This window comes from Geotrypetes seraphini, chromosome 8 (assembly GCF_902459505.1).
Source record: "Geotrypetes seraphini chromosome 8, aGeoSer1.1, whole genome shotgun sequence".
NCBI lineage: Eukaryota > Metazoa > Chordata > Amphibia > Gymnophiona > Dermophiidae > Geotrypetes > Geotrypetes seraphini.
The window spans coordinates 13,221,455-13,247,285 of record NC_047091.1 but is presented as its reverse complement, the minus strand read 5'-3'; the positions used below and the strand labels follow the sequence as shown (position 1 = coordinate 13,247,285).

Genomic DNA, 25,831 nt, shown 5'->3' with positions numbered 1-25,831 from the left:
CGTGGAGGCCGCCGACTTTCTTTTCGGAGGCTGTGCCGGGGGGGGGGGGAACGTATCACTTCCCGGTCGTGCCGGGGAAAAATCCCGTTCCTTTTTTTCCGGGTCGCGGCCTAACGCGGGGGCGGGGCCGGGTGAGGGAGGGTTAGGCGTTCAATGCTGGCTGGAAGGTACAGCAAGCGGGGAAAGCAGGTAGAGCACGATTCGAGGAATTCTTTGCATGAATTCATGAAGAAAAGCTGCTTTTTCGGATCTGGATGTCATATTCTAATCATAAAACAAAAATGGGGGGGGAACCATACAAAACCAGAAGCAAACAAAAAAATGGGGTTGAGAACAGGAAAAAAAAAAAAGTCTTTATTGTACTCTCCTAATATTTTACTGCACATCATTCGCTATTTGTGTAGTGCTGCCTAGAGAATTTCTGGACAATAAAAGACTTTTTTTTTTCTTGGTCTCATCCAGATACTGGGGGGGTGGGGGGGGGTCTCCACTTTGCGTTGGTTTACGGTATACTCTAAACAAGTCAGGCTGAGAGAAGCAAAAGCCAGCGACACAAACGGAATTTTTAGAAAACGGAAATTAGTGGTGCACCCTGATGGTTCGTCAGATTATCTTTTGTCATCTTCAGTTTCGCCAGAGCCAAGAGGCACTAAAAAACACTTGCATGAGCACGCTTGCGGCTTTTGCTAGCTTGTCATTTACTGTAGGTTAATATCTGTCAACATTAGGTCCTTCTCTACAGTTTATATCTCTGTAGTTTATGTTTGGAGGGGTGTGTACTGTATGTGTGTGTGCATTTATGGGCTTGTATGTCTGTGTGTATTTGTGACTGCAAGTTAGTGTACTTGTGTTTTTGCATGCATGTCTGAATAAACTGAGGAGTCAAGGAAGCCTGGTCCAGACAAGATGCTGTTTAGCTGCAAAAGAAGGGTCATAAAGCTTCTTTATAAGCACACAAATCTTTATTTTGAATCCAACAAGTAGGTTCCTTCATCATATGTCCAACAGATAAAGTCCAAAGACTCAATGACACCACCATGTTTCAGGAAATTGCCTGTTAGAAAATCTAAAAATATAACAAACATGAACACCCAAATAAATAAATAACTCTAGTGCAATATAGTAACATAACAAAGTAGATGACAGCAGAGAAAGACCCGAATGGTCCATCTAGTCTGCCCATCCTAACCCACTCTTTAAATTACTGACTTAAATTAAATTTCCTTCTTCTTAGCTATTGCTGGGCCAGAACCTAAAGCTCTGCCCGGTACTAGATGTGTCATTCTCCCTATATTCATGAGTAGTGCAGAAGAAATCTACTCCAGGTTCTCAACTCCTCCTCCTTCTGAGCGCTCTGCTGCCCCCGTCAGTTTTTCCTTGTGCACACGAGCTGGAAGGTGTCTTTCCGATCTGCTCTGTATATTTCTTTTTTTTTTTTTTTTTTTTTTTTTTTGCAGCTATCGGTACACCAGAGTTCCCCAGTGCAAGGGAGAACTCTGCCTATGTGGAGAAGAAGCAGACATGAGTCTGCAGCTGGCAGACCTTAGTGTCTGTAGCCCTAGTTCCGTAGCTTAGCTCGCCTTCTGCATTGCAGGGGATTGAGCCAGGCTTTTAGGCATCCACAGGTGGCTCAGGTGTTCAGGAAGCCTGCTGCAGTTTTGCCAACCCCTCTTCACGTGTGGGGGTTTAGGATCAGTCTGACCTTGGTCTTACTGGAGCCCGAAGATCTCAGCTTTGAAGACTGACTGGTTGAGAGAGTCTCTTCTCCCAGATCCAGTTACTTCTTAGAACTGAGGCTGGCTGCAGCGCCTTTAGAGCAGTGTTTCTCAATCTCTTCAAGCCAAGTACTCCCTAAGCCTAACAAATACCAACAGACTACCCCCACCCAAGCTCCGCCCCAGACCCCACCCCAATAATAATAGTACTAATTGTAACACAATTTCTTCTATCCATTTTTCATATGCACAATATAATCTTATTAATACATAATGGTAACCATAAAATAAAAAAAAAAAAAAACCACAAAGCACATTGTACACAGAGAAAATGTTAGTTATCATTTATAGTCGGTGGGGGGGGGGGGGTTCCAAAGAGGTCAAGGCAGATGACTTTATAATATGCAATCAGTAACAACTATAGAAAAATAGACAAATATAGAGCAAAATATAGACAGCAGATATAAATTAACAAAACTGACACATTTTGATCACTAAATTGAAAATAAAATTATTTTTCCTACCTTTGTTGTCTGGTAATTTCATGAGTCTCTGGTTGCATTTCCAATATTTCTTTCTTTCTGCCTCCTGCACACTTCCTCTCCTCCAGACCCAATTCCCTTCCCCAACCAACATCTCTCCTTCTCTGTCCCTCCATGAGTCCAACTTTTCTTCCTCTCTCCTCCACCCTTATTGGCAATATGTCTCCCTCTCTCATTGTCCATCTGTATTGAGAGATCCAGGCATCTTTCCCACCTCCTCTATTGCTACATCCAACATTTCTCCCTCTCTCATCCCCTGGATCAAGTGCAGCATTTTTCACCACTGCCCACCAGCCCCATGCCCATTTTTCCTTCTATCACCCTTCTCCAGCACAATGCCACATTTCTCCCTCCATCACAATGTCCAACATTCCTCCCCCTTGCATCCCCTTCAATCTGCTCTCTCCACCACCATATCCAACATTTCTCCCTCTCATCCTTCTATTCCCCATGTATCTCTACCTCACTCCTCTCTCCCTCTATGCCCAATTTTCCTCTTTCTTCCTTTCCCCATATGCACTATCTCATTCCCTCTAACTCACACACGCATGCCAATCAATTCTCCCTTTCTGTTCCTTCCCTTCTGTGTCCCATGTTCATGCCCCTTCCTTCTTTGTCAAGTTCATGCCCATCCCTCTCCCTGCCTTCCAGCTTTGTCCCCAAATTAAGTTGTCTGCCCCACCCACACGCACCTCCTCCCCCAAAGCCGACCCATCCACAGAAGCAACAGTCGCTGCCGGGATTCCCTGCCCGCCCACCTGCTGAAACCGCTACCAGGGATCCCTCTTTGCCTGCCCGCCACACCACCCCTGAAGCCATGGTAACATAGTAGATGACAGCAGATAAAGACCCGAATGGTCCATCCAGTCTGCCCAACCTGATTCAATTTAAATTTTTTAATTTTTTTCTTCTTTGCTATTTCTGGGCAAGAATCCAAAGCTCTACCCGGTACTGTGCTTGGGTTCCAACTGCTGAAATCTCCATTAAAACCTACTCCATCCCATCTAAATCCTCCCAGCCATTGAAGCCCTGTACAGCCCATCCTCCCCCAAACGACCATATATAGACACAGACCGTGCAAGTCTGCCCAGTACTGGCCTTAGTTCAATATTTAATGTTATTTTCTGATTCTAGATCCTCTGTGTTCATCCCACGCTTCTTTGAACTCAGTCACCGTTTTCCTCTCCACCACCTCTCTCGGGAGCACATTCCAGGTATCCACCACCCTCTCCGTAAAGTAGAATTTCCTAACATTGCTCTTGAATCTACCACCCCTCAACCTCAAATTATGTCCTCTGGTTTTACCATTTTCCTTTCTCTGGAAAATATTTTGTTCTACCTTAATACCCTTCAAGTATTTGAACATCTGAATCATATCTCCCCTGTCCCTCCTTTCCTCAGTCTCTCCTCATACGTCTTCTGGCGCAAGTCTCCTATCATTTTCATCGCCCTCCTCTGGACCGCTTCAAGTCTTCTTACATCCTTCGCCAAATACGGTCTCCAAAACTGAACACAATACTCCAGGTGGGGCCTTACCAATGTCCTGTACAGAGGCATCAACACTTTTTCCTTCTACTGGTTACACCTCTCTTTATATAGCCCAGCATCCTTCTGGCAGCAGCCACTGCCTTGTCACACTGTTTTTTCGCCTTTAGATCTTCGGACACTATCACCCCAAGGTCCCTCTCTCCGTCCATGCATATCAACTTCTCACCTCCCAGCATATACGGTTCCTTCCGATTATTAATACCCAAATGCATTACTCTGCATTTTTTTGCATTGAATTTTAGTTGCCAGGCATTAGACCATTCCTCTAACTTTTGCAGATCCTTTTTCCTGTTACTTTGTTGGAGCTGGATTCGCTTCATCATCCCCCAGCAGGAGCTCAGTGCAGGGACGGCGCGTGCAGTGATTCACACGCTGTACATGGCTGGCCCACAATTCTGACATCGGAGAAAAGGTTCCGGGTCAGCTATGCAGTATGTGAGTCATATGGAAGAGTGAAAGAGGGTGGACACTGGATGGAAAGGGCAGAGAGATTCAGTCAGCACATGTAAATAGGAATTACAGAAGAGTGAGTTTTTAGATTTTATAAAGAAAATACATACCTGTTCCACATTTTTGTAGGATGTAATTAAGGCAACTAATTATAATGAGGTTCAAAAGGGGTATTGAAGGAAAAGCCGAAACAAAATTATTTGCCAGGAAGACATTATAGAGCTAAGAATCCTTATGTTCCCCTAAGATACGGGGAAAAATGGACAAAGATTGTTCCAGACTAATATGACATAAATAGAAAACATATTGATAACAGTCAATCCTAACTCCTATCTGGTGGTTGATTACTTTTTGTAAGATATCCAATCCCTAAGAACTGGAGGCTTATTGTGTAAGTCCCAGTGTTCCATACACAGAACATGTAGACAATACATCATAATACATCTCAAATGGATTCTGATAATTCAAATGCTTATGGGATTTTCATGCCTATGTGCACCCAAGTGAGATCAAAGCAAAGCCAGCAGTGAAGATAAAGCAGATTTCTAAATACACTGTAAAGCAAAAGTAACCTACCAAGAGCCATACTTAGCTCTGATAGAGAACACAGACATCCTCACACGGATTTAAGAGCTGCCCAGTCGACATGGATGTTACTTGGGTCAGAAGCAATCTTTTTGAATTAAGCAACAGATCAGACAGATAGTAAGGGGACACTGCAGGAAATGCAACAACATTTTTGGTAAGATACTGATAATCTAATACTAGAGAAATAGCAAAGTTTAAGTAGCAGTGACATATTACATTTACATTTCTGGTTTGCCTCTAACCTAGCTAGCATGTTCCATTGCTTCTCTGGCAATTCTAGTGTTGCATGTCCAAATTTGTGAAGAATGAGGCAAATGTCCTGAGTCCACAGGCCATTATTAAAATGGCATAGGGAAATCCACTGCTTATTCCTAGGATAAGCAGCATAAAGTCTGTTTTACTACTTAGGATATAGCCAAGTACTTGGGACCTGGGTTGGCCACAGTTGAAAACAGGATACTGGGCTTGATGGACCTTCAGTCTGTCCTAGTATGTCAATTCTTATGTTCTTATGCATTTGGGCTGCAAAAACCCAAGAAAACAGTACAATTTAGGAAGTGAGGAACTTTTGACCATGAAAGAGTTTCAAGTTTAATAAAAAAAATTTAATATACCGTAAACCCCCATGAATTTGTGGTTTGCGAATCGCAGACTCAATCTTTTGCGGTATTTTCTGACTGCCTCTTTCTGGTACTAAAGTCAGGCTACACCACTCAGGAGCTGCTTTGACACACCAGGTAGCATGTCAAAGCTCCTGATTGGTGTAGCCTGACTTGGGTACCAGGAAGAGGTGGTCAGAAAATACTGAGAATGATCCCCCATCCAATTTTCAGCGCACCAGCTACCCTCTCCTGCCTTCGATCTGCTCCTAAACTGCATTCGCGTTTTTTTTGAAATTCACGGGTATTCCTGGAACGGAACCCCCACGAATTTCAGGAGAGTACTGTAACGCTTATCATACTTCTAAGCAGTTTTACATAATAAAATAATTAAAAAGGGTGATGAACATGAGACTTAACAGGACTAACTGGGACAAATGAGTTGGGGAGGAACAGGACTTGGGTGTGAAATTATGTAATGATCTAAAGGTGGCCAAACAGATTGAAAAGGTGACAGCGAAAGATAGAAGGATGCTAGGTTGCATAGTGAGAGGTATGGCCAGTAGGAAAAATGAGGTATTGATGTCCATGCATAAGATTCTGGTGAGACCTCATTTTGAATATTGTGTACAATTCTGGAGACCGCACCTTCAAAAAGATAAACAGGATGGAGTCGGTCCAGAGGAAGGCTACTAAAATGGCCAATGGTTTTCGTCATAAGATGTAAAGGGACAGACTTAAAGATCTCAATACTTTGGAGGAAAGGTGGGAGAGGAGAGATATAGAAACATGATGGCAGATAAAGGCCCATCCACAGTAACCATTATCTCTTTTTTTCTCCGAGAGATCACACATGCCTATCCCAGGACCTTTTGAATTCAGACATAGTCTCTGTCTCCACCACCTCTTCTGGGAGACTCTTCCATGCATCTACCACCCTTTCTGTAAAAAAGTATTTCCTTAGATTACTCCGGAGCCTATCACCTCTTAACTTCATCCTATGCCCTCTCATTGCAGAGTTTCCTTTCAAATGAAAGAGACTCAACTCATGCGCATTTACATTATGTAACATAAGAACTGCCATCTCCGGAACAGACCCTGGGTCCATCAAGTCCGGTGATCCGCTCACGCGGAGGCCCAGCCAGGTTTAACCTGGCAAAAACTTAGTCACCCCTATCCCTCTATGCGCCTTTTAAGGAGATGTGCAGCTAACTTGCCCTTAAATCCTAGAATGGTGGTTTCCGCAGCAATCTCCACTGGGAGAGCGTTCCAGGTGTCCACCACTCGCTGTGTGAAGCAGAACTTTCTGGCATTTGTCCTGGACTTGTCCCCCCTCAGCTTCAGTCCATGACCTCTTGTCCTAGTCACATCTGACATTGTAAATAACTTTTTGTCCTGCTCTATCTTGTCGATTCCTTTTATTATTTTAAAAGTCTCAATCAGATCCCCTCTCAGTCTCCTCTTCTCGAGGGAGAACAGTCCCAGTTTTCCAAGTCGTTCTTCGTAGCTTTTACCAGCTTCGTTGCTTGCCTCTGCACCCTCTCGAGCAGTTTCATATCCTTCTTTAGATAGGGAGACCAGTGTTGGACACAGTATTCCAAGTGTGGTCTGACCATTGCTCTATAAAAGCGGCATTATGACCCTCTCCGATCTACTCGTGATTCCCTTCTTTATCATGCCCAACATTCTATTTGCTTTCTTTGCCGCTGCCGCACATTATGCGGATGGTTTCAGGGTCCTATCTATCAGTACTCCCAGTTCTTTTTCTTGTTCACTCTTACTCAGAGTTGCACCTGACATGCTGTACCCGTACTCCTTGTTCTTTCTGCCCAAATGCATTACCTTGCACTTTTCCACATTAAACTTCATCTGCCATTTCTTTGCCCATCTCTCTAACTGGCTCAAGTCTCTCTGTAGTTTCTCGCTATCCTTTTGTGATCTGATTGTCCGACATAGCTTGGTATCGTCTGCAAACTTGATGATTTCACTGGACGTTCCTTCTTCTAGATTGTTGATGAAAATATTAAATAAGAGGGGCCCAAGATCCGAGCCCTGGGGCACACCGCTAATCACTTTCTCCCAGCCTAAGAGCTTCCCATTTATGCCTACCCTCTGTATTCTGTTTTCCAGCCATTTGCCTATCCACCTTAGTATGTCTCCCTCTATTCCGTGGCTTTGTAATTTCCTGAGAAGTCTTTCGTGTGGAACTTTGTCGAAAGCTTTCTGGAAGTCCAGGTATATTATGTCCACTGGTTCCCCATTATCGATTTGTTTGTTTACTGTTTCAAAGAATTGTAGTAAATTCGTCAAGCATGACTTCCCTTTCCTGAAGCCATGTTAACTGGCTCTCATCAGGTCGTGTGTATCCAAGTGCCGGACTATGCTATCTTTAATCAGTGCCTCAACCATCTTTCCAGGGACAAACGTAAGACTCACCGATCTGTAGTTGCCCGGTTCTCCTCTTGACCCTTTTTTGAAAATTGGGGTGACGTTCGCTATCTTCCAGTCGTCCGATATCTGTCCAGTTCTAATTGACAGGTTGGCAAGGTTTTGCAGTAGTTCACCAATTTCCACCTTCAGCTCCTTTAATACTCTCGGATGAATTCCATCCAGTCCAGGGGATTTGTCACTTTTAAGTTTGTCGATCTGGTAGTATATCTGGTCCAAATCCACTTCTAATGTGATGAGGCTGTCCTCTATTTCTCCCTTGAACACGTTCACTGTTTCAGGTATTGATGTAATGTCCTCCGTCGTAGAGATGTTTAAATACCTACGTGGCATAAATATGGTGGTAAGTTTGGCGGATGCTTCAGTAAGAGACCTCTCAGAAACCTAGAGACAACAGGATCCTGAGAAATTGGATGCTCTAGTGTTTGATCGTGGCATACCGCTATTGCCAAAAGATGTGCTCTCCCTGTCGAAACCGAGAGGCCAGATGTGAATAGATGGAGGATGTACTGTAGCAAAACTGGAATTGAACAAGGAATTGGTTGATTTTCCCAAACACCAAGTCGAAAATCTTTGCCATTTAAGAGCATAAGCTCTGTGAGTTGATGGTTTTCTGGAATTAATTAGAACCTGTTCAACTTCAGGTGTTAGGTTTAAATTGGCATAAGGCCTCCGTTCAGCTTCCATGCCATTAGTGATAGTGAATAAAGGTTTGGGTGGAGGGTCGATCCTGAGTTCTGAGATATGAGATCTAGACGGAGTGGTAATCTAATAGATGGTTGTACTTGAAGTTGACGGAGTGTCAAGAACCACGTTTATCGAGGCCAATGGGACGCTACCAAAATGCAGTAGAATCGATCCTGACAGATTTTTAACAAGACATTTTGAACAAGAGGAATGCCCAGGACTACAGGAGCTGTACTATATGGAATGTAGGTTATTGCTGTTATTAGGGCTGACTATGACCCACCCCACCTCCCTCCTGCGTCCCGGACCTCCCCAAACCTTACCTGGTGGTCTAGCAGTGACATGGGGCAGGAGCGATCTTCCTACGCTCCTGCCCCGTGCAGAGCCATCATCAGAAATGGCCACAGGAACTCACAGCAGCCATTTTTGTTGATGGCTCTGCACGGGGCAGGAACGTAGGAAGATCGCTCCTGCCCCACGTCACTGCTAGACCACCAGGTAAGGTCTGGGGAGGTCCGGGATGCAGTGATTCAGCCGTTAAAAACTAGGGAGAGGTCCGGGGCAAAAAAATTGTGAATAACCGAATTCGCAGGTAACCCGCGGATTCAGAGGGAGAAGTGTATACTAATGCTCAAAGTATGGGAAACAAGATTCAGGATCTAGAAGCTATGATGAAAGAAGATGAGTTGAATATAGTGGCGATCAGAGACATTGTTCATAGAGAACCGTGACTGGGATGTAGTTATACCAGGCTAAATTCTATTCAGGAAAGACGGGTAGGAAGAAAAGAAGGTGGAGTAGCATTATATGTTAAAGATCATGTACTGACAAAATATATCTTTACTGTAACTTGTATCCCATGTACTGACAAAATGAATCTTTAATGTAAACCACTTGCATCCCATGTACTGACTAAATGTATCTTTATTGTAAACCGTTTCTATCCCATGTACTGTCAAATGTATCTTTATTGTAAACCGCTTCGAACTTCACGGTATAGCGGTATATAAGAAATAAATTATTATTATTATTATTAAAGCCACACAATTGCAGGATCTATAGAGCAAGAAGCACTGTGGATCAATTTGGAAAGAGGGAATGGTAAATACATTTACATTGGTGTGATATACAGGCCTCCTTCACAGATGGAAAAAGTAGACAGATTTAATAGTAGACATTCAGAATATGTCATCTACTATGTTGTGTTGTGTTAAAAAGGGGAAGTTTTAATAGGTGATTTTAACATGGCAGATGTTGATTGGGATATCCCTATTTCGGGGTCTTCTTGAAGTAGAGAGATCCTGGATTCTCTACAAGGAGAACTGTCCAGCAGTTGGTAGTGGAACATACATATGATGGAGTCATACTGGACTTAGTGCTTACAGATGGGGAACGTGTTTCTGATGTTACAGTGGGTGATCATCTAGCATCCAGTGATTACTGCATGGTACAGTTTAATATTAAGATGGGTACAGAAAAGGCTCATTCAAAAGTACGTGTTCTAGACTTCAAAAAAACTAACTTTGTTTAGATGGGGGATTACATCAAGGAATTGTCTGGATGGGAATGTCTGCAAGGAGTAGAAATGCAAAACCGAAAGGAGTTATTATAAGGGTGACAAACCTTTTTGTGAGGCAAGTAAGTAAAATAAGAGGAAAAGAAGGTTGCTTTAGTTCTTAGAAGTAATAGCCGAGAAGGTAAGGAATAAGAGGTTGGTGTTCATAAATTACAAAGGACAGGCAAAAATATCTGGAAAAGTTAAGAGGTTGGTTGAGTAGTCAGGAAAGCAAAGATATAAATGGCATGGTAAAATGGGGAGACAAGACATTTTTTTAGATATAGGAAGAAGTGTAAAAGTGGCATTGTCAGACTCAAAGTGAAGGGAAGGAATATGTAGAAGCTGATAAAGAAAAGGCTGAATTACTTAACAAATATTTCTGTTCTGTGTTCATGGCTGGAGCACCGGGAGCAGGACCATAGAAGAGAAACGCAAATAGGGATGGAGGAGTGGTAGACCCTGATCAATTTTTAGAGAGTTGTGCTTGTGAGGAGCTAGCTATATTAAAGGCAGACAAAGTGATGGGGCCAGATGGTGTACATTTGAGGGTGCTGAAGGAAGTTAGGGAAGTTTTTGGTGGCTTCGATGACTGACTTTTTCAATGCTTCTTTAGAGTCAGGAGTGGTACCAGAGGACTGGAGAAGGGCAGATGTGGTCCCTCTGCACAAAGGTGGAAGTAAGGAAGAAGTAGGGAATTACAGGCCAGTAAGTCTGACTTCTGTGGTAAGCAAATTAATAGAAACGTTTTTAAAACAGAGACCAGAGGAAACATGAATTCACTAGAGGCAAGTCTTATCAGACAAATCTGATCAATTTCTTTGACCGGGTGACCAGGAAATTGGGTAGAGGGAGTGCGCTAGATGTGGTGTATTTAGATTTTAGCAAAGCCTTTGTCAGTGTTCCACACAGATGTTTAATAAATAAACTGAGTGCCCTTGGGATGGGCCCCTAAGTGACAGGCTAGGTAAGAACTGATTGAGTGGAAGATGACAGAAGGTAGTGGTTAATGGAGATTGCTCTGAGGGAAGGGATGTTACCAGTGGTGTGCCTCAAGGTTCTGTTCTTTTTAACATTTTTATAAGCGATATAGCTGAAGGGCTGTCGGGTAAGATTTGCCTCTTTGAGGATGATACCAAAATCTGCAATAGACCTGGTGAAGCTTGATGAATGGTCTGAAATTTGGCAGTTAAAATTTAATGCTAAGAAATGCAAGGTCATGATTTTGGGCTGCAAAAAATTAAAGGAACGGTACAGTTTAGGGGGTGGAGAACTTGGGTGTATGACAGAAGAGCAGGGCTTGGGTGTGATTGTATGTGATGATTATTATGAAGCAAATTTGCATGCCTATCACTTCCATCATATGCAAATCTCTCTCATGCATATTCATTAGGGCTAGCCTGAAAACCCGATTGGCCTGGTGTTCCTCCAGGACAGGGTTGGGAATCACTGCTTTAGAGGAAAGGCAGGAGAGGGGAGATATAATAAAGACGTTTAAATACCTATGTGGCGGAAATGCACGAGTTGAGTCTCTTTCATTTGAAAGGAAGCTCTGGAATGAGAGGGCCTAGGATGAAATTAAGAGGTGAAAGGCCAAGAGTAATCTAAGGAAATACTTTACAGAAAGCGTGATAGATACATGGAACAGTCTCCTGGTAGAGGTGGTGGAGACAGAGACTGTGTCTGATTTAAAGAAACCCTGGGATAGTTACGTGGGATCTCTTAGAGAGAGGAAGAGATAATGGTTACTGTGGATGGGCAGACTGGATGGGCCATGTGGCCTTTATCTGCCATCATGTTTCTAGGTGGCTTGGTGGAGAACTCAAGGATTATTTTGTGAACCTGTCATAGTCTGGGGGGAGAGTGCCAGAGGGGTTGGAAGTGGTGGTGAGGGGGGATCTTGAGTAAAGTATTCAATGTGGCAAAGAAGCTTGCATATGTTGAATGAATTGAAGTTGGTACAAGCCCTCTGTAATCATCCTTATGTAGAGTCATCAAAGTAATTCAGCCTTGATATTATCATGGCATGAACCTCTGTGACGAGGCTTGTCGTTTTATTTTTTGTGCACCCTTCCTGGAGATACTGTAATACCAGATTGATGCGTGGGGTGCTTGATGTACAGAGAGAGACAGAATAGTCGTTGCAAATGATAGAGGCAGCTCCCAAAGGTTGCTTAGATTTGGAGGACCAGCGTAAGTGCCGAGTCCAGCTGTACTCCAAGGTTTCTGACCTGATTTATCATGACATAACAATCAGCTTATATACCGTAGGACCGTAAAGTTCTATGCGGTTAACAAAAGATTACAAAATAATTGAGTAGAATGAGAATTAAATGACCAGATGATTAAGAAAAAAAAGGCGGAATTCTTAGCTCCCAAAAAGGTTTCAGGCAAAGTTTGTTATTTTTAGCCCATTTTTTTAAATTGCTGTTAGATTATATATTTCACTGAGTAGACATTTATGAATCTATACTTAAATTTTTCTGACTTATTTGGTGTCTAGGCTTCACTGTTCTAGCCATTCTTACTCAAGCAATGTTCTCTTGCTTGACTCAAGGTCCTCCCTAGCCTGGTGGATAGTTTGATACATTACTTAAAAAAAAAAAAAAAAAAAATTCTCTAGACTTTTTCCCATCCGCTTACATCTCTAGCACCTTCCAGCCCACATAGCCTTTGCCTCTTCTTTCCATTTGTCCAAACTCCACCAGCCTTTCTCCCTCATCTTCTCTGCAGTCTCAGCCTAACTTCGTTATTCCTGAAAAGTACAATCAGATAGCAATGATTTGCTTAATTTTTTTAAAACCCAAAAGATAAATAATGCCTGCAACAAACTTTGTCCCAGATGTGCTGTGCTCTTACCTTTCATTAAGTCACAAATGACCTCATAATGACTTCTCTTTTCTGACTGCTTTTTTTTAGCCTTGAGTTTCAGAGACACTGTGAATATCGCTGTGACTACAGCCATGCTTTCTCCCGGTGCCACCAGCTGGCATAATTTCCTGGAATGCAGAAGGGTTTCAGTGACCCGCGTGGACCCAGTTTAAAATGCTGGATGAATTACTGTATCTGTTGGGAATTTATGACAACAACATAGTCGATTCTACACAGAAGTTCGCTTACGAGTCATCAGATTCCGAGTCCTGCTTTCTATTTAATTTGTTCGTTGAGTATAAGCTGCTAGTCCTTGGTATAATGTTCCTTTTCTTGCTTTTCACAAACTGGCTTGTAAGGCTCAACAAAACAAATTTGGAAGGGAAGGTAAGTGGAAGTAGCTGGGGCTGACAGTCAAGTGATAAGTGGAGGATTAAAGGTGGTTCTCAGGAATTCTGGAAACTGGTGTACTTGCTTACTGTGGAAAAGTGACTGCAATAAGTGCCCCTGCGTCAGCTAGAACTTCTAAGAGTTTAAGTAAATACGTCCCCTAAAGGATAAATACAGCTTTTTATAACTTTCATTCCAAAGCAGTGTGTGGCAGCGGCTAAGAAAGCAAATAGAATGTTAGGAATTATCAGGGAAAGAATGGAAAACAAAGATAAGAATGTTATAATACCTTTGTATCGCTCTATAATACAGATACATCACAAATACTGTGTGCAATTCTGGTTGCCCTATCTCAAAAAAGATATAGCGGAATTAGAAAAGATACAGAGAAGGGCGATGAAAATGATCAAAGGGATGGGATAACTTCCCTGTGAGGAAAGGCTAAAGTGGCTAGGGCCCTTCAGTTTGGAGAAGAGATAGCTCGGGGAGATATGATAAGAGGTCTATGAAAAACTGAGTGAAGTGGAGTGGAAAGGGTAAATGTAAATCGCTTGTTTACTCTTTCCAAAAATACTAGGAGCAGGGGGGGGCATGTGATGAAGCTACTAAGTAACAGATTTAAAGCAAACCAGAGGAAATATTTCTTCGCTCAATGTGTAATTAAACTTTGGAACTCATTACCGGAGAATGGTGTGAAAGCAGTTAGCTTAGCAGAGTTTAAAAAAGGTTTGCATAAATTTCCTAAAACAAAAGTCCATAAGCCATTATTAAGATGGGTTTGGGGAAATCCACTGCTTATTCCTAGGATAAACAGCATAAAATCTGTTTTACTCTTTAAGATCGTGCCAGGTACTTGTGACCTTGGTTGGCTACTGTTGGAAACAAGATACTGGGGCTTGATGGACCTTCAGTCTGTCCCAGTATGGCAACTCTTATGTGCTTGTGGTCTGATACACAGAGCCTACAAATACAAGAATGTATTTGCGTGTTATTTAAAACTAAAGAGAGAAGGACACCCATGGAACTGTCGAAACACGGGCATTGAGGCTTTGTCACATTTTTATGTTATGTTTGGGCAAAAGTCTGACAATGTACTTTATTTCCAAGATTTTGCTTGCATGCTTTTTTTCCCCCCCCCCCCTCCTATGAATTTATTTTCCTTTCACAAGAATGCACAAATTAAAGTCATTGGGCATGAGATGCACCTTTCAAAACTGTGCATGCAAACCAATCGCTAGACTTTCTTTGCTCTACTTTTGTCCAGAACTTATTTCGGAACTAGAAAGTTGTTGTAATTACTTGTAATTGTTATATCGTTATATATCATGTTATATTTTGTTATACTTTGGGTCTTTTTTTTTTTTGAGGACTGGTGCTGAAAATGTGCCTTTATTGTCAAATGCTTTACACAAAAACCTGACAGCAGATAAAGGCCAAAGGGCCCATCCAGTCTGCCAATCTGCAACGTCCACTATCTCGTCCTCTCCCTATTGGGTAAGGCTCTTTACACCTGCATTGTGAGGTCATAGAGCTTTACGTATATGGAAACATAGAAGCATGATGACAGATAAAGGCCGATCGGCCCAACTGCAGCTTCCACTATCTCGTCCTCTCCTTAAGAGATCCTACGAGCCTGTCTCATACTATGCATCACCTCCATCGAATATGTGCCAATATTAACTTGGCTGTGACTGGTTAACTTTATATGCAATTATTTGAAGTTACTGTTTTTTATGCATATTGTTATTATTTATATATCCTAAGGGGATCCCAAGTGGTTTACATTGAACAGTGATCAGGAACTCTAAGTATTTTCCCTAACTGTCCTGGCAGGCTTACAATTTAGCTATGGTATCTTTGGCAATGGAGGGTTAAGCAACTTGCCCGGGATTGAACCTGAAACCTCAGGGGGCTGAGACAGCAGCTCGAACCACTAGGCCCCTCCTCTACTCACATATATTTGATGCACAGGCTTACGTATTACTACGAGTCCTACTATTAATTATTTATAGGGCGCTACCTGACGTACACAGCACTGTACATGGTCATGAGGGGAGACAGTCCCTGCTCTAATGAGCTCACATAGTAACATAGTAACATAGTAGATGACGGCAGATAAAGACCCGAATGGTCCATCCAATCTGCCCAACCTGATTCAATTTAAATTATTATTATTATTTTTTTTTCTTCTTAGCTATTTCTGGGCGAGAATCCAAAGCTTTACCCGGTACTGTGCTTGGGTTCCAACTGCCGAAATCTCTGTTAAGACTTACTCCAGCCCATCTACACCCTCCCAGCCATTGAAGCCCTCCCCTGCCCATCCTCCTCCAAACGGCCATGCACAGACACAGACCGTACAAGTCTGCCCAGTAACTGGCCTAGTTCAATCTTTAATATTATTTTCTGATTCTAATGCCAGGGATCTCATAGTCCCTCCTTGAGGGCCGCAATCCAGTCGGGTTTTCAAGATTTCCCCAATGAATATGCATTGAAAACAGTGCACGCACATAGATCTTATGCATGTTGATTGGGGAAATCCTGAAAACCCGACTGGATTGCGGCCTTCAAGGGAGGACTTTGAGACCCCTGAATAATCAATCAAGTCAGTTAGACAGGATGCCAGGGCAGGGGTTGCAGTTAGCAGGGGATAGCTAATTTCAAACAATTTTTATTGACGCTATGAGAAGGCACAGAAATACATAGCAAAAAGAATAGCTATTGCACAATAAAACAAAACTCTGCAACAGTGATACAACGTCAGAAATCCACAATGCCATCATCAAACTTTTTTGTTTCCCCCCAATGCAAAATAGAAAATCAGGAACCTAACTCCCTCCCTGGAAGCCTATCCCTCCCTTACCCCTCATTAGCATACCAGCTATAGTCGATTACCGCAACCCATATACAGGACCTTGCGTTCTTATAGACCTTGGAAGACTTCCATATCAAGCACCCCCTCTGAATCCCCCCCGCCTTTTAACCAAAGTAATAATAAAAAGAAAGAAAAAAAAAAAAAAAAGAAAGAAGAAATATCGATACCAACCCCACCCACCCAACACTACCCGTCAACCAGCCAACCCATCAGAATGAGGTTTAAAAGAATGTATCAAAGTCAATAATACAGGGATAAATCACAAATTAGCAGTCTTGAGCACAAAACCTCTGGTCCGTGCGGGAAGGGCCATTATATAAGCCTTCCAAACAGACCAAAGCTTCTTCTTCCTTTTATCAGTGCAGGAGGCTTCCCAAATCAATAACTGATGCAATAAGGTTTTTTTTCCCATTGCCAAAACGAAGGAGGTGCAGAATGAACCCATTGTTGCAAAATGCGTTTCTTCCCACCTACACAAGGTTTTTGTACAAAAAGATAGTTAAACTGATGGCTAAGGCGAAGAGCAGAGGGAGAGGTTAAGTGCTGAAGGCGTTATTAAACAGTACTGTTATCTCCCTGCGAGAAACAGATGAGACAGCGCTCCGCCTTCCCAACAGAAAGTGAGCGGCCCTCCTGGACACTGCTCTCAATTCTCCCGTTCTTCGTTTCCCTTTAACTCCACCGTAGACCATCTACTCCCACTGGCAGGCAGCCAAGCCAACAACCTCTCCTGTAATGCACAGCAACATGTTGATTCACAATAAGGGATTCTATATGTGTTGTAGACCAACATGAGACATATGCAAAGATGGTGTATGTATGTGTGCTTTGGAAGCCACAGTGGGAGGGGCTCCTGAAATGCAATAAGCTCAAACAAAACAACTTTTTTTTCACACTGATTTGAAAAAATCACCTTTGATCTTCAAGTTCTGCCAAAGCCAAGTCTGGCATCTGGCACCACGCACCTTAATTTGAAACTACACAGGGATTTTTCCCATATTTTATATATCCTTGTCTGGGAGCCATGTACTGGGCAGCCTTCCAGAACCCTACAGTTAACAACCCTGAATCCAGGTACAAGCCATCAATATTGTGCTATGACTAATACACCATAATCTTGCCCACAGGGGCTGTAAACACTGTTTTGGCACTATTCCCAGCCTCAGCCAACCCTAGAAACACAGAACCCAAGCAGGGATTTGAACCCAGGTACCGCCACATGGCAGTGCAGATGCCCATACGTCAAAATTTTTATTCATGCATTTAATAAACTAAAACGTGCTTATTTGATTTATGTATCCATCTGTGACATTAACTTCACAGCCAGGGAGTTGCAGCACTGAAGCAGATAAACAGAAACTATATATGTAGGAATGGTGGGATTACTCCCACTTTGACAATTAAAAGAGAGAGACAGTGCCAGAGTCAAGAGCTGGGAGGGGAGCAATAATGTGGGGATATGAGGGTTGGGGAGTTATGTCGGGGGGGGGGGGGTGTTATGTGAGTGGATGGGAGAGACGTATGTTAGGGAATTTTTAACTGAGCCAATTTATACAGATAAATGGCCTTGAAAAAATGTTTTCTGAATACAGGTTTTTTGTAGCATTGACATTGTACATTCTATGTATATTATTCATTGTGCATTCTGTGTGCTGACCCTCCCCCAGGCACAAAATATGAAAAGGTCAATTTTGGATAAAGTCTTTATGTGAGCTCTTTAAGAGGAGCTGATTCTAACACTTCTATTTCTTTTCAATCGCAGAAGAACGCAGACATCGCCCACTGTTCCAAAGCTTCTGTTTGTTCTATAACCCACCTGACAAACGATGATGCAAAAAAAATATACTCCTGCATTAAGGTCCAGGACAAAGTATTTAAAAAACTCATTTTCAATGAGATGAAGTTGAAGTTTTTGGAGAATCTTATGTTCAGCTTCTGGAATAAAACACATCAGAAAAGGTACCTAATATAGAATTTGCACTGAATAGACTCTATAGAGTTATGAAGTTTAGCTTTCTTAAGAATGCTGTGGACAGCACCATATGGTCAGATGTCTAAAGTACTTTCCCAATGCCACTACAACTATGATTTCTGTAACACCTTTAGATCAGCGGTCTCAAACACGCGGCCCGCAGGTCGCATGTGGCTCTCCAGGTTTTATTTGCGGCCCGCGGTCTGGAGACCATCATTCTCTTCCTTTTGGAACAGCAGCCGGCTCGTTCGCTCAAAGCCGCAGGTTGGTGGCTCCTTGCGCTATCCACTCCTGCATCGGAAGCCTCTCTGATGTCACAGCAGCAGAGAGGCTTCAGATGCAGGCGCGGATCTCGCAAGGAGCCGCCACCTGTGGCTTTGAACGAACGAGCCGGCCAGACACGCTGCTGCTCCAGTGGCGTACCAAGGGGGGGGCGGTCCACTGTTCTCTTCCCTGCAGGGCCGACCAACTCTGGCAGCCCGACGTCAATTCTGACGTCGAGAGGACATTCTGGCTAGCCAATCGCTGCCTGGCTGCCCGGAATGTCCTTTCCGACGTTAGAATTGACATCAGGCAGCGAGAGTTGGTCGGCCCCGTGCAGAAGAGAAGCAGGGAGATGGCCTGTTCCTGATAGCGGCAGCAGCAGCAGCCTATTCCTCGGCGGCGGTGGCATGGAGGGCAGGAAGGAAGGAAGAAAGAAAGAAAGAAGGTGGGGTGGGTACAGGGAGCCAGAAAAAAAAGCAAAAAATGGGGCACAGAGGAAGGAAGAAAGAAGGAGGGGGCACAGGGAACCAGAAACAAAGCAAAAAATGGAGCACGGAATCAGAGAAAGAAATAAAAAGTTGGGGGAGGGAATGAGGTCTGGAGGAGAGGAAACATACAGGAGGCTGAAAGAAGGGAAGAAGTATTGGATGCACAGTCAGAAGAATAAAGTGCAACCAGAGACTGATGAAATTACCAAACAAAGGTAGGAAAATGATTTTATTTTCAATTTAGTGATTGAAATGTGCCAGTTTTGAGAAAGAAAAGGTATTGAACTTTAAATGTGAGTGCTGCAGAAAAAAATAGAGTACTTGGAGGGCCGCAGAAAAAAATAGTTAATGTCTTATTAAAGAAATGACAATTTTGCATGAGGTAAAACTCTTTATAGTTTATATATCTTTCCTATTAACTGTTAAAGGAAAGTTTTATAAACTATAAAGAGTTTTACCTCATGCAAAATTGTCATTTCTTTAATAAGGCATTAACTATTTTTTCTGCGGCCCTCCAAGTACCTACAAATCCAAAATGTGGCCCCGCAAAGGGTTTGAGTTTGAGACCACTGCTTTAGATGGACACAGCACCAAACACATGAGAGACCATTACTTCTCCATGGAGCTTATAACCCAGTCAACATGTATAGAGAAAACAAAAAATGAAAAGTTGTAGACCAGTGGTTCCCAACCCTGTCCTGGAGGACCACCAGCCAGTTAGGTTTTCGGGATAGCTCTAATGAATATGCATGGAGCAGATTTTAATGCCTGTTAACCTCCATTATATGCAAATCTCTCTCCTGCATATTCATTAGAGCTATCCCAAAAACCTGACTGGCCGGTGATCCTCCAGGACAGGGTTGGGAACCACTGTTATAGACTAAGGGGCCGATTCTCTTTTGGACGCCAAATCTGCAGCAGCCTAAGAAGTGGCCGCCGATCACATGTCAATCACGCATTGGTGCTCAAAAGAGAATTGCGTCTACAGTTCCAGTCAGACGCCTACATTTAAGGCAGGCCTAGATTTAAGGCAGACATGTCAAATTCTGGCCTGGGACCCTTTAAATAGTTTGAAAATACTGTGCAATTGTTCAAACATTTAGTATGACTTTTGAAAATACCCTGCGCTGCTCCTTGTGACCCTGGACAAGTCACTTAATCCTCCATAGCCCCAGGTACGTTAGATAGATTGTGAGCCCACCAGGACAGATAGGGAAAATGCTTGAGTACCTGATTGTAAACCGCTTAGATAACCTTGATAGGTGGTATATAAAATCCTAATAAAACTTGAAACTTATACCTTAGTCCCAATCCTTATTAGGAAACTCCCTTAGCAAACGCTGTGCGCCCTTATGCCTTATTTTGTTGCAAAAATGCCATTAGAGCTTTATCATCTTTGCTAAAACAGATCTTAATTGTCACTTCCTGAATGATGTCACTTTGAAAAAAAGTGATCATCTAGTTTTTACGGCATCTTGCCGAAGCACCTGTCACTAATAGTAATAATTTGTCAATAGTACCTTTGTTTTTGGGTTATTTGGAAAAATGCTGGAGGATCCTGTTTTACGGACATCGTGTGCAAGTTGCATGGCATGTAAACATGAGGGGGCGTGCACAGGGGGGAAGTGAATGGGAGACAACCATGTCAAACATTTATGCATATAGGTTATATAGTAGAAAATTGTTATTTAAACAAAGTGCTAGATTTAGGTGCGCACGTCAGGGGCATAGCCAGACACCCAATTTTGGGTGGGCACAGACCCCAGTTAGGTGGGCAAAAGATCCCATCTCTCCCTCTCCCACCCAGGTGAGGTGAGGCGATCCTTCTCCCAGCGAGGCAAGGTGGTCCGGTCCATTACCTCCATCCCCCTAGAATGGAGTTTGTCTTCCTGACGAAGCTGAGGTGAAACACGATCGGTGTTGAAGAAGAAAAGAAGGCTTGTTTGGACTCTATTGGATTGAAATAATCTTTTTTGTTTTGTATGAGCATTATTTAGGCTTTTGTTGGACTTTTTTTTACTCGCTTTATGGAGTATAATTTGTTTTTAGAGATTTGGAGGGGGGGCTTTGGTTTACACTTCTTGGATTTTTGTTCACTTTAATTGGGATTATCGGCTAATGGAACAGCGTACTGAAGAGTCATTGCAAAAATCCACCAACACAATTAAGTTGATCACCATCAAAGGTAAGTAATATATATTTTTTTGTCTCTATCGCTGATTCATCAATACTTTGAAGGGTGGGTGCGATGATGTGTGGTATTTCACCTCTTACTACACTTCTCCTTCCGTATCCACGGGGGTTAGGGGCAGAGCCAGCCTGCGAATAGTAAAAAAACCGCGAATAATATTCGGGCCGGTTCTGCCCCTAACCTCTGCTTCCCCCCGGCTATTTTAAGCCCTGTAAGCCCCCTCTTAAGCCTTACCTGGTGGTCTAGCGGGTTTTCGGAGCAGGAGCGATCTTCCCACGCTCCTGCCCCGTGCAGATCGCTCACAGGAAATGGCACGGGAGCTCAAGGCAGCCATTTCCTGTGAGCGATCTGCACGGGGCAGGAGCGTGAGAAGATCGCTCCTGCTCCGAAAACCCGCTAGACCATCAGGTGAGGCTTAAGGGGGGGGGGGGCTTACAGGGCTTAAAATAGCCCGAAAAATTTAAATGGGTTTTTTGTTTAAAAATTGCGAATAACCGAATCCGCAGATGCTGAAACCATGGATTCGGAGGGGGAAGTGTATATCCATTGCCGGTATTAAGTGGCTTTGCTTCAAAACTATGACAGGTTCATCCCCAATCTATCTGTCTTATCATTTTGAAATCCCAGGCACAACAAATACACGTAGGGCCTACTTGTTCGCTTTTCCATCCTTAAAGGGCTGTACCTACAAGAGATTCCTTGATAGAACATTATCATTCCAAGCAGGCAAATGGGACAGATGTCTAACCAACTTTATCTCAAACGCTCTTTCCTATCAAACTTTCAGGAAGTCAGTCAAAACTTATCTCTTTGACAAATTTCTCTGACCCCATTTCAACCTTCTTGTATCTCTAAAACACCTCTAGATAAAATTGACTAACCTCAACATGCTAATGTAATTTTGAAAGTTTTCTGTAATATCGCTGCCTGTATATAGTCTCTTCCTCTGTAAACCACTTTGAACTGTTTGTGATGTTGCGGTATATAAAAATAAAGTTATTATTATCACTTAAAACGCAGGAAATGACTTAAAATGCAGTTATTCGTAAATGCATTTTTTTCAGATATCGATTCTCCGTGCATGCTGATTTTTGGAAAACTTTTTGTATGGCTCTCTGTATAAGCTTTTTCTGGCTCTCCTTTCTTCACTGCTGACCTTCTGAGGGTTATTTGTTCATGTTTCGTTTTATAGAATTATGTATGTAAAATTATGTAAACTGTTTAGGTTTAAGCAGTATAGAAATTTTTTAAATAAATTCTGAGCACTATTATCACTGTTTATAGTTGCATGTTTATTGAGTTGATAGGATTTCATTTTTTGCTTATTACTTTTATATGAGAAATCTGGTTTATAATTATACTCTCCCACTTTTTTTGATTAGTTTGCCGTATGCCACGGGTAATACAGCTAGGGTTGCCAAGTGTCTAGAGAGATTTCCAAAACCCCGTCAGTTTGTCCGGGTTTTGGAAGGCCCCAAGCTTGGGGCCGGGCCCGGGGGGGCCTCTGGCGCATGTGCAGCGGTTGAGATGACATCGCATGCATGCGCGCATATATGTGGCATCATTGAGCCGAAGTTTGCGCCTGCACAGAGGTCCTCCAGATGCGGCCCTTATCTCGGGGAAGGAGACACAAGGTTTGTGTGGGCGATGGGGCTGGGGACTGTATGGGGCGGGGCAGGGCTGGGGCAGAATGGGGCGGGGCCAGGTGTCCTCTTTTTTTAAAAACAGGAAATATGGTAACCCTAAATACAGCCAAAGCAGTTTACATATATTATTCAGGTATTTTGAGTTCAGAATGAATCTAAGTTTTGTACCTAGGGCCAAGGGAAGGTTTAGTGATTTTCTTATATAAGTCTATATTAGCTTGCTTTTGAATTTTTTTGAGTGTGATGCTATCTATGCTTACTACTTGGATAAGAACTCCTGGTGGACACATCTAGTTACATTCATGTGTAAAGCATGTCATATTACATCTATACATCAACTTATTGTGTCAGTTTTCACGCCCAATCCTTGGCCAGGTTTTTACACAGGATATTCTTGATGACTATAAATAAAGGAGATTGCAGGCGCGTCGCTCACACGCAGTAAGGGTGAGAGGCGCCCCTCCCCCTCCCTCCCTGCCATGTGCCCCCTTCCCTTTCAACTTCTCTGGCATGAGCAGCATGCCCACGTCGGTGTCGGCTCGCCCTCCGACGTTGCTTCCTAGGCGTGGGTCCAGGAAGAGACATCAGAGAAAGCGCCGATGCGGGCAGCGGCCTCGTGCCAGGGAAGTAAAAAAGATACCGGGGGGGGGGGGGGGCAGGCGAGGGTCATGTGCGCGCGGCAAGCAGAGGAGCTGGGGGGCGTGCAGAGAGGAAGAGGGGTGCCACACCCTTAGGAAGACCGTGCCTGGGGCGGACTGCCCCTCCCCCACGCCCCCCTTATTACGCCACTGCTCTCATGCATGTGCATGCTAGTGACATCCTAAAAACCTGCGTGAAAACCAGTGATTGATATCCCATTTAATAAGTAGATAAATAATAAAACAACTGTATTCTCTTTTGGAGGTTGGGATGAAGAAGCTCCAGAGTTTGTTTGTATTTTTCCTGTTCAGAATCAAGCTGCTTTGGGTTATGGCATTACAAATCTCCCTTTGCAGGTCTCTAGGCCCACTATTCAAAACAATTTGTGCTATTGGCATAAATTCCTTTTTCATTAATTCAAGCCACTTAAATTGTTATATGGTCAGCATTATCTGGTTAGTGTCAGGGCGTTCTGGGAGAATCGGGAGCTACCCATGCACCACTGATATTCAGTGTCAGCGTCTAACCAGGTATTACCGATATTCAGTATCCAGATAAACTATTGGTTATTTTAACACCAAAGTTCCCTCAGGAAGATTGCTTTAGTGGCGAGACTAATCTTACGCAAGACCAACACCTCTCCTTAAGGAACTACACTGGTCGCCAGTCAGAAACAGGGTCCATTTCAAGGTAGCATGCATGGTACATAAGGTCATATAAGGTGAAAACTCAGCTGGACTTGCATCCGCCATTCAAATCACACAATCCTTCCTCAACTCAAGGACAATCCAACGACGGAAACTACCACTCCCCCCCTCTGCACGCCACGTTCAAAGGAAGGCTCTCTGAGACCGCCTTCAAGTGTCAAGGGCCCAGAATCTGGAACAACCTGCTGGGCAGCCTTCGACAAACACCCGCACACTTCCCAATTCCGGAAAACATTGAAAACTCACCTTTTTTACCCCTCAGTGCATTGACCCTTTCCCACGCAATCTCCTGCATGGTATCTTCCATGCAGTTTCTTTGGAATATCTATGTCTCTGTAGCAATTCTAATATTATGTAAGCCGCAGTGATCCCTAGCTGACATTAGCGGGATATAAGAGTGGGTATGGTATGGTATTACCATTTGCGATAACTGGTACTTCCTCCTTTCAGTGACTATAAACGCCAACCTACAGCATCCCCAGCCAGCCTAGGGAAAGGAAGACCTGATTCAAGAATCAAACCCAACTACTCAGAATGGCAGTGTACATACTGCCACCGGGTCTACCCCTATCCAGTTCCTTCGTCAAAACCTCAGAGCTGCTTCAGTCAGATCTAAAGAGAGAACATTCCAGAACCTTTTCCCCATGGAAGAAAGAATGTATCCTTGTGTTATCTTGTGTGCAATAAAAGATCTCTTACATGCTCATACAATGTTATCATGCTCCCCTTCTTTTAGATCAAGTGAGATGAGGCGTTTCTCTTCTACAAACTATTGGAAGTCCCCAGAGTTTGGTTCCAGCAGCTCTGATTGACTGCCTAGCATCACCTGTAGAAAGTCCTCCAGTTCTGTGTATGTTGTAGATGGTTGCTAGTAAGCGAAAACATTTTCTATTTTGACCTTTTTTTTTTTTTTTTTTTGCCAAATACTGCCTTATTTTGCAAATAAATGATCAATTTATTCTTTTTTGGCATGTGTTGCTTTATTCAATTGCATTTTATTTCCATAAGGATGCAGTCGCATAGCGAGGGAGGGAGACGCCCAGAGCGACAGTGCCTGGCGTCGCTACGCCCCTCGCCCCTCCTACTTTTCCCCGCATGCCTCGTGAAATGTTCGCCGGCGCAAGTAGCATCTTGGTTCCCTTCCGACGTCGCATCCTGATCCCATGACCAGGAAGTGACATTAGAAGGGAGCCAAAGCCGGCGGGAGCAGGAGGTGGAAGATGCTGCTCGCGTCGGTGAACATTTCAAGAGGTACACGAGGGGGGTGGGGAAGAAAGGAGATGCACCGGTGCCCCCACCAAGACAGTGTCCGGGGCAGTCTGTCCCCCCCCTTACTAAGCCACTGATATGATGTAGAAATGAGACAAAAGGAGCAGAGTACTTTATTGAGAAATCAATGTCCTGTGAGAATAAAGCAAGTGAGCAGTTTAAAAATGGGAGAAGAAAACAGTAGTTAAGAAAAAGAATGATGAATGTACACAGGGCCAGCTCAAGAGATTACATTGCTCTGGCCCATTCCCTGCTCCTCAGTCCATACCCCAACCCCTGGCCAGTTCCCTCCTCTCTCCTCTAATGCTACTGCCCAGTTCCAGCAGGATGTGGCTTCGTAGGTCAGTATCAGTGTTGAGCAGTAGCATCAGAGGAAGGGGGAGAGAAGCA

At 43.4% G+C, this 25,831-nt stretch overlaps 1 protein-coding gene across 3 annotated transcripts; it reads left to right on the top strand.

Moving 5' to 3' along the window:
* The first annotated feature begins 88 nt into the window (after positions 1-88).
* On the top strand, positions 89-25,064 carry TEX46 (testis expressed 46). Of its 3 annotated transcripts, none has more exons than XM_033953736.1 (3): positions 89-189; positions 18,028-18,224; positions 24,623-24,846. In XM_033953736.1, the coding sequence occupies exons 1-3, from the start codon at positions 154-156 to the stop codon at positions 24,786-24,788; spliced, it is 399 nt and encodes a 132-aa protein (XP_033809627.1). In that variant the 5' UTR covers positions 89-153; the 3' UTR covers positions 24,789-24,846. The 3 variants fall into 3 exon arrangements, with proteins under 3 accessions (XP_033809627.1, XP_033809626.1, XP_033809625.1); XM_033953735.1 differs by lacking the exons at positions 89-189; positions 24,623-24,846 and adding exons at positions 12,883-13,390; positions 24,909-25,064; XM_033953734.1 differs by lacking the exon at positions 89-189 and adding an exon at positions 12,883-13,390.
* Positions 25,065-25,831: the final 767 nt, after the last annotated feature.